Consider the following 9,771-nt stretch of genomic DNA (forward strand, 5'->3'; position numbering starts at 1 on the left):
AAAGAAGGCAAAGCATCCCTCCCACCCAGAAATATTCAGCAGTCAGGTATCCGTTTCCTGTACCTTCTTCACCTGCAAAGGCCAACACGTGCGGCAGGGTGAGGGGCGACCCGACAAGCTGGTCCTGGGCGGACACCCTGCCTGGCCATGCCAAGCTCCTTTCCCTGCAAGGCTGTCGGGACGCAGGCTCCGCTCCTGCCGCTGCACTGTGGGCAGGATGTCACAATACGGTGACGGGACGTAGCTGCTCCAGCTGTGTTTCCAAGGCAATTCGTTCCTTGTGGACCTCCTCTGGGAGTGAAAGAGATGGGTTGTAACTTTTGGGATGCTGGCTTGCACCAACCCGCTCCGGTGAAGAGCAGCTGGGCAAACCGCTGGCACTGACTGGAGGCTAGGGGCTTTGCTGCTGAAGTAACTCTCCTCGCCGTCCCAAAACACTGTACCAACTCCACACAACCACATCACACAGCCAACTACTGTCTCCTCCCTACAGCGGGGCAGTACAGAGGCTCAATCATGTGCTCGGGAGATCACGGGGAGGAGTGGTCACCCACTGGCCACTGGAATAGCTCGGGATGCATCGACAATGGCAATTTTACCAAAGAAGAGAGACCTTATAGCACCTTCCAGTCCCTGAAGGGGCCTACAGGGAAGCTGGGGGGACTTTTTACAAGGGCCTGTAGTGACAGGACAAGGGGTAACGGGGTTAAATTGAAAGTGGGGAGGTTTAGATTAGATATCAGAAAGAAATTCTTCATGGAGAGGGTGGTGAGGCACTGGAACAGGTTGCCCAGAGAAGCTGTGGATGCCCCCTCCCTGGATGTCTTCAAGGCCAGGCTGGATGAGGCTTTGAGCAACCTGGTCTAGTGGAAGGTGTCCCTGCCCCTGGCAGGGGGTTGGAACTAGATGGTCTTTATGGTCCCTTCCAGCCCAAACCATTCTATGATAGAAAATGAGGTTATTTTGTAATCACTTTTCCCTCAAAAATGCTGAGAATTTTTGGCTCACACAACTAACCTCTCTCCTTTTGGAAATGAACTCAGCCTTTCTAAGACGACACCAGCTTTGCAATCTACCTCTTCGGCAGTTGTGTCAGGAAGACCATCAGTCTCGGCTAGAGAAGGCTTTGGGGATCAGCAATTTTGGGAAAGCCTCTCCTGGTCTGGAGGCTGCCCCTGTGCTGAGGAGCACCCTGCTCTGGCTGACCTCCCATCAAAGGGCTCCCTGACCCATGGGGGAGATGGGTTGCCTGCGACTCCTCCAGGCTTTGGCCCCCCACCTAGGCAGGCCCACAGCCCCAGCCCGGGAGTGCACTCCAACGCTCCCCACGCCTCAGTGCAAGCTGTGCCTGAGGGGCACCCATCAAGTCTTCTGGCCCCCATAAAACCACAAAGACCCTGCTCCATCTTATCTGCTCCAGGGAAGCAGATAAGGCCTGAGCCAAGAAATAGTGGCAATGTGTTGTGACTAAAAGCTTGCATCTCCATGCTTATTTCAGTCGCTGTCCTGTATTTTGCTACGATTTCAGTACAGAGCATCCACCCTGCATCGGTCTTGGGAGATCCTTGAAAGCCAATTAATAAATGATGTTATGCAAAGTTGAACATGGAATCAAACTTTCACCTTGCCTGAAGAAAAAGTGTAACTGGGGGTTCACCTCCCTTTCCACACAAGTGTGTTCATAATATGCAAGGAAGGAAGGAAAAGCTGTTTTCATCTGAAAAGCAGATGAAAAACTGAAGCCCATACCACCTTTGGGCTGAGAAATGAGAAGACCCACAACTGATATTGACAATAAAACATGTTAAAAGGCAGACAGCAGACATTAAAAATCAGTGTTAGGTGTTCACACAAAGCATGGCTTAGTCAGCCCGTGTACAGCAAATGCCTGACCCCAGGAGACAGTTACGCAGCAGAACCGAACTGAAGACAAGAAAGCTACGCTTGAGTTGCTCTTCTGCACTAAGTGACACTATCACGTTATCAAACTTTTCAGAAGGACAAAGTTCACCCTTTAGACTTGCTCTAACTGCCAGTGGAGCTGTAGGCCCATAGGTTACAACTTTTCCCAGAAAGCTTCATCCTACCCACACATACAGCATACTTACTCCTTCCAGAAAGCAGGAAATAATGCAGTGGGTTTCATCTGAGAGGATGAACAAGATTCTCTGCTGGAGGTGACACATAACTGATTGCAGGGAACTCTGTCACCGATTTTCAATGCATTCCTTACCTTCAGCTGCTGCTGGAGCTCACTGTTCAACCTGGCGAGCACAGCATTGGCTTCTTTGTTTTTTCGTATAGCGGTCTGAATAGCCCTTTTCTGCTTGGAAGACTGTCTGCCAGACAGATAAATACAGAACATTTCAATTAAGAGCCTCAACGGTGGCTGATGCCAGAAGACCAGCCATCCATTTTGCACGTCTGTGCTCTACTCACACTGGACTACGCTTCAAAGACAAGGTACAAACTACACATCTAAGAAGAAAAATGTAATGCCGAAATGAGATGGCTGAACCGGCTAGACTATCCAAAAGTAGAACGGTCACCCTTGTTAACCTGAATGACAGAAACATTTTAGGCTGCCTCAATTACTTCAAAATCACTGCATTCTGATTCAGCTTAAGAATAATCCCTGCATAGCTGTACTTCTTGCAGCATCTTTGTATTAGCTGTTTTCAAACACTTGCAGAGTTTAAAAATTCAGGAGTGGTTAACAGAAAAGACAAAACTCATTCTATGCGGAAACAAAGGACATCTGCTTGAAAATACTGCCTCAGATTTTGGGAGGCACTCCTGATCCTGATGTTTCTTTACTTCAAAAACTAATCTTTCTTTCATTCAAAGCAGTCTTTTCTGTCAAAACCATCGGATGTCACAAACAGGAACAGGCTTTTGGACTTTCCTCATCTCTTTTGCTGTTTAAAGAAAAGATTTCTCTCCCACTATTATTATTACCCTATAGCCCATGGTAACTGACTTGGAGGAAATAACAGTTAGGCAGACAGGTACAAAAATAGGCAGCTCTGTACATAAGGACAGAGCAATTCCAGGAAGCAGAGGTAACAACAGGAAAAAGGAAAGAAAATACAGAAAATACTGGCTGAATATCCAAGCCCTTTTCCAAGTACATTATTTTAAAGTTTTACACAAGGCATCAAGAGCTCCTTAATGACAAATTTGATCTAAAACAGATGCCCTATTTAAATAAGGTCCATAGTGGTACACGTCCCCATTAGCTCATTTCTCTTAACAGAGCTGATCTTTGCAACAATCTGTTGCACAGCACAGGCAGGTCTTTATGCTGTTATCTTCCAGTGAACTGTCAGTTTCGTGCTTCACAGTTTTGCTTCAAACTAGTCTCCATAGGCTATAAAGTAATAATGGTAGGAAAAAATAAAAACCACCGAGATACACCTCTGTGGTCATTTAAACATTTTAGGAAAGATACAGACAATGCAGGATTAAGTCGAGTTGCTAACAAATGCTGTTATCTTTCTTTAAACCACTACGGAATACGCACTCCCCAAAACACAAAACAGCATTTTATGGGCATCCTAGGAGTCTTATTACTTATTCTAATCTCCAATTATGCAGCACAGATTCAGTTGACTGATAAACAGTTTGCCAAGAACCACTGAGGCGATTCGGGCAGCTCGGTTTTGTTTCAGACTGAACCAGGCGTCTCTGCAAGGCTCCGGGTGCAGGCACACGCGGTGTTTGCACAGTCTCAGTTGAGTGAGATGTAGAGAGCCAATAGGGCTTCAAGTGCCTTCGCTTGCCATTTGCACAGCTCCTCCACTGCTATTAAATAAATATATCGTGAAATCCCTACAAGTCTACGGTGCTGACAGCTTCAACAGCTATATTTATGAGACCAAACAACACACACTGGGTTTGGCAATTATCGGATTATCGCAAGTGGTCTATGGCTCAGCTCAAACCAGGGGCAAGCTCATTTCTAACCTGCCTCGTGACGAAGAAATATCACAAGGATATGACCAACATCAAGCACTTCATGTCTCAATTTCCTGGGCATTTATCTGGTCGTAGCTGTCCACATGAATAAGCAAAATTCCAGAAGGTATGCGCAAGGCAAAACCACACACCCACAGAGCTAAAAGGAGTTGTGTTAGAGATGCTGGTTGAACAGCTAGGCTTGCTCTTCAGACACATCTACCAGATTCAGAGGTGGGACACCTTTGAAGAGGCTATCAATCAAATATTACCAACTTACACAGTCACTACAGACTTAGTCTGCATTTGAGAAGACAGACGTAGGTTTCAGAGACCTGTATCTTGTGAAACAGCCCCAAAACCAGAACTATTCAGCATAAAATTATGCAAAGAGTAAAGCCTGCCACATGAGATCTCAAGGTGCAGTTAGGCATGCTTGGTACAGGTTTTTACTTTTGGACTGGGAGGTGAGGCTTGACTGCTGGCAGGGAAGAAGTCACATTTATAGTGGGAGAAAGCTCGGGGGTCTCCAGCCCCTGCGCCTCTGTCCGGAGCTTCCTGCGGGCAGGTTTGGAGGGCGGCTGAGCGAGAACCACCTCCTGCAAGGTAGAAGCACAGCAACGTTAAGTCAGGCCATGTGTGTCCTGTCATTAGGCTGGGGAATACTTGTGACACTGAAATTGCTGGCAGCTGGCCTAAGATTTCATAATTTAAAGAGGTACAGAGCTTCATTTAAATTTGGTAATAGCCTCTCAGGTTTCTGACTTTGAAAAAAGGAACAATAACTCCTGCAACCCCTTAATAAATGAAATGATTACACTGGTGTTTTGTCTTCATCTGGATGACAGGCTCTGCAGAACTGGATTGTATAGCTTTGTGTGCATTTGGGGAGGTGAAGGGAGGGGTATAAATACATATACTAGCCCCCAGTTGACCCAAAAGCATTAAAACCAAAACAAGATTTATTTTTAATTATGCTCAGTTGGTAAGTATCAATAATCAATCAACCAGTTGCATCCCAATTTACTACTTCACCCATCTGGCATGGAGTCTCTCCCTTCTCCCCTCCTCTCTTACATGAAACAACACTGAATATATCTTAGAAAGACAAATGTATAAAATGATCCATTCAAAATTAACATGTTGGAAGTATAGAATACCAGTTAGTTCTCTTGATAAGTTAACATCAAAGAAATAACCTGGTTTGTAGGTAAAACAAAAAGTCTTGGATTTTTATGACTTCAGTGGTAAGAGGCATTTTCATTATTTTAAATGAAGACATCCTTTATTTTGCAATGAGAAGTAGTTTTAGTGCCTTATAGCTGTTTTAAGTCTGAAATATAAATATATTCTTTTCAGTGTATTTTATTATTAGATCTCTTTTATAAGGAATATAACCATTACTGGCCCATTTCATGAATGAGAAAGCTAACACTCAAAAAAGATGAAGTGATGTGGCAAAGGTTATAAATTTAGTGTTACAGTCAAGACCAGAAACCAAATATTCTTATCACTTGCACAGTGCACATTTTACTGGGTCAGACAATCTTCATCATTATGTTTCGGCCAAATGTTAATAAAACAAGAAAAAAAAATTAACTGATGAAGCATTTAATGACCCAGCAATCACAAGAAAAAAAACCCAACACTGTAGCCTGGCTCAGCAGAAGAGAATACTATGAGTGGTACAGAATGAAGGCTACATAAGACAATCAATAATCAGCAATAGAAGGATTACAATTATTAGAGGAATTAGAATGATAAGGGAAACAGGGTTTCAACATTAGAAACAAGTTCTGCCATTACTGGAAAAAAAAAAAATCTAAAAGTATTATGAGCTCTTTTGATGAGGATGTCAGCACATCAGCACTGCACTGATCTCGGATAATACCGTGCTCTGAAATCCTACACATACACACAGCTCCCTGCAAACACGACACATGGCAGGTGAGGAACTTGCGGATGCCTCCTGCAGCTATAAACCAGTGGGATGCCAAATGCACAATCCCAGTCTACCTTGAACTGCCCCAAACTTACCAAATCCATAGGATAAATCCCCCTGCCATTTCAAACACAATACTGGAAGAAATATCAAATAACTAAAAATCAGAGCCCTCCACAGGGCTCTTGAGCTGGCTGCTGTTGCACCAGGCTTTGGAAGGTGGGTCAGCACTGTGTCAACAACCTGCTTCCCGCACCCCACAGCCTGGGCCTTCCCTGCATTTTAGGGAGCCAGGCAGGGAGAGGTGGAGCAATGAAGTAGGTGGATGCAGCAGGACTGCAAAGCAGAGCATGGAAGAAGCTGGCCCAGGGTAGAAGTAGCATGCGGTTAGCACAGCACAGGCAGAGCAAAGACGCTGCCCTGAATGCCATACTGCACATAGGAAATGACACCGGGGGCATTTGTCTGTCTCCCCCATTAGGGTAGGAAGTGTGATGATGCTCCCTGGGCAAGGTACATCCTACACACAGCACCTGCCAACAGTTCTAGTTTGGGCTGAGCAAAGGTCTTGTACACGCTCCCTGGCTACAGGAGGGGCCAGACAGGCAAGGACCTGCATTTGTCACCTGTCAGAAACCTGTTCTGGCTGGGGCTGGTGGAAGGAGGCAGTGGGAGCCTGACCAGGAGCGGGGAAAAGGGTCACAGCCGCTGCTAAGGCCGCTCCATCCGTAGGCAAGGCCCTGCTAAAGGTGCCATTGCAGTTTCAGCAATCGCTTTGTACAGAAGATATGTTCATACAAAAACGTATTAGCAACTGCCCTTCTTGAGCAAATCTCCACCAGCCTAGGCACATTTTGCACATTCTGACCTCTAGCAAACAGGTGTGTTTACATCAAAACTGAATCCCCAGTAACTGGAAGCAAGAAGCATGTCACAATTTAGAAGAATTACAGCGAGACAGGGGTCAAGTACAATCAAACCCTTTTTTGTCTCCCCTAAGGCTTCACAAGCCCCTATTGATTTGAAACAAATGGCAAGCTGCCTCTCCTAAAGCACGTGCTTCGATGTGTATGTATGTACCAAGAGCTTTCTTGATGATTTATCTGGGCTGTCGTCACACACGATCCCAGTTCTCTCTTGTGTCTTGACCTCCAGAGAAGGTAAACATGTAAAAACGTAACCCTAACCCTCTGTTTAATTGCTTCAAAACTTAAACCAACCATATTTGTTGATGAAAGCAGATCACTCCACAATGGTACAACGTGCGCAGGTCTCACCTTTTTAGCCGAACTGTTTTCTTCTGCCTGTGACGGGGGTCTATTCATCTGAGGATGTAATTCAACCTCAGATGCTTGCTCTGTCTGCAACAACAAATCAGTCATTGCTGCACCCAGAAAACGACTAGCAGTCACATACAATAAAGTCAATGAAAAGAAACATTATACACAAAAGAAAAGTTACGTTAACAACTCAACAGTAGGGGAAATAGAGATCTAGGCTGACAGCTGAATGGATGGCATATGTCTTTTGCAGACTTTTAATGAAACCCTTTTCTTGTATTTTATTATGGTATGAGAACAAGAGAAAAGTTTTTCTCTGAAGCATTAGGAACCATGTCTCTGAATATTAATGACGTAGTACCCAGAATTTCTTCTAGTTACCCTTACGGCCCAAATACTCAGAGAAAAACTAAGAGTAGTGGATAAGAGCTAGAAATAACTTGGTTTCACCCTGTCACCTTATCATGTCCTAAAACTGATGAAAATTCATCCAAGTAAGCTTCTTCTGCCTTTGAAGTTTGCAAGGCTGGAGTGCGAAAGTCTAAATTATACCAAAAATTCCATTAAAGTTACTGAAAACACAAGTCATGAAAGAAGCCAAATAAATCTTCCCTCCTCCCTTCTCACGTTTCAAACAGAAACAGGCTGAACACACACCACACAGGTCTACACTCTGGCAAAACACATCACCCTCCCTCCAGCATATCTAACCAAGCAGCAAATTAAAACAGAAGGTTAATCCTTTGCTTCGCCTTTCCTGAAAACTTCCAGCGTCTTTCGAGTCACTTCACCAGGCCACGGCACAGTGCATCAGCTAAGGAAGGGCGTCAGGATTCAGAGCTGCCTGTCCCTGGGCACGCTGCAGCCAACGCACTTATAAACACGGCATGGCTGTTCTCTGTCCAGAAGGGATGGGCTGGCTCCCCAGGATGCAGAAGGCAGGCAGGAGAGGGAGGCTGAGGGCACTTAGCACTGGCAGAAGGCCTCTTCTCCTCCTTCCCAACTTCTGCCAAGACGGAGGCAGGCTGACAAGGGCCCTCAGGTAGGAGAGGCACCCTGCCATCCTGCTCTCTGCTCAAAAAAGGCTCGTTTCTACACAGGTGAAAGCTTGTGTTTAAAACCAAGTTCAAGGCTCAACCTCAAACTTTAAAGGGGCCAAGACTTCAGCCGTAATAACAACCTGCCAAACACAGAAGAAACTAATTTGCCGTTGCCAAGAGGTTTCTGCACTGGCCCATCAAGCTCTGCAGCAGTCACAAGTTTCCCACAGCTCAACCACAGGGTTAAAGGAAAATGACAGAATGCACAGAATTCGGTATATTTAAAAAGGAGGGACTTTTTCATGCCATTTCCATTTCTTTCATAACGCATACAGTGAGAGCTGTACAGAAAGCTGCAGGGGGAAACACAGTCCTGTCGGCTTACTGCTGTTCTCCAACGGCACGGTGTCGAACATGTGCACAGAGGAGGGAGATTTGAGATCTTTTCTCAAAATGTACGTGAAATTCCTTGGGAGATGAGGAAAAGGTGTTTTGGCTATCAAGATTTCTCTCCCCACCTCTTCTAAGTGTGCTACATCCGTAGCGTTACGTGATGGTTAAAAAAAAAAAAAAAAAACAAAAAAAACCCAAAAAAACCCCCAACAACTCACCCTGTAATTTTCTGGTATTTCAATATTAATATCTTAAATTTTTGGATTTTAGTAACTACTGGATACTAACATTTGAACTCTGGAAAGCTTTTCACAGCTTGAAGTGCTTCTTCTGTAACTGCAGATTGCTGGTACAAGTAGGAGAGTGAAATGGAAAAAGCAACCTTCTCTTCTGTCTACAAAAATCAAAGACCTTTAAAAGTCCATTTAATGCAAGAGAGCATTTCTTTATCAGCAAGCTGAATAGCCCCTAACCTCCCTGAATTCTACAATCACTTTTTATATATTTGAAAGAAATGAAGGCTCTAAGCACTGGCAACAATAGCCTAGCAAAGTCCATGAGGCTTTCATGAACAATTTGAGGATAGCAAAGCTCAAATACCCAGCAGAACTACATGATAAATCTGGGCCCCATTCACATAACTGACAAATCATTCATTTAGGGTCAGCATCGAAAGCAACAATACGGTAACTTATCCCACAGAATGGAGAAAAAGGGGGACTAAATCTGTGTTATTTACATATAGATAAAAATGTAGCTTTTCAAGAATCAATGTGCTCAAACAGTATATAAGTCACTAAAGAGACCAATATTCTACAATGTCAATTGCAAATAATCAGGAAAACTGAAATCAGAATAAGATGAAGGACGAGGAGGAATGGGGAAAAAAAAAAGGCCAAACTTTTGCAGAACCCCCTTCCCCCCCCCTTATTTTTTTTTTTTTATTAACACAAAGAGAAGATTATTTTGAACTGAAGGGAACTGAAATGGGAAAAAAGGGTAAACTTTGTGTTCTGGTAGAAGCAAATATAAATTGGAAGTGCTGATGCCAAAAAGCATAAGATTCCAAAATCTCCAGCAGTTGGATGTCACAGATCCTACTGACGCACGACAGTTTTTACTAGCTGAGCGCCCTGATGCGGCTGCCAGCCTAACAGCT

At 44.4% G+C, this 9,771-nt stretch overlaps 1 protein-coding gene across 1 annotated transcript in view; it reads right to left on the bottom strand.

The window, feature by feature from the left end:
* Positions 1-220: 220 nt before the first annotated feature.
* The window catches only part of REPS2 (RALBP1 associated Eps domain containing 2), a gene marked incomplete at its 5' end in the record, with an annotated part of 59,514 nt that continues 49,963 nt past the window's right edge, over positions 221-9,771 (bottom strand). Inside the window, 4 exons of the mRNA XM_010148599.1 lie at positions 221-289; positions 2,234-2,339; positions 4,411-4,556; positions 7,177-7,260. Coding sequence (XP_010146901.1) covers positions 221-289; positions 2,234-2,339; positions 4,411-4,556; positions 7,177-7,260 — 405 coding nt within the window. The remainder of the gene's footprint in view (positions 290-2,233; positions 2,340-4,410; positions 4,557-7,176; positions 7,261-9,771) is intronic.

This window comes from Eurypyga helias, unplaced genomic scaffold, assembly GCF_000690775.1.
Source record: "Eurypyga helias isolate BGI_N326 unplaced genomic scaffold, ASM69077v1 scaffold15810, whole genome shotgun sequence".
Classification (NCBI taxonomy): domain Eukaryota; kingdom Metazoa; phylum Chordata; class Aves; order Eurypygiformes; family Eurypygidae; genus Eurypyga; species Eurypyga helias.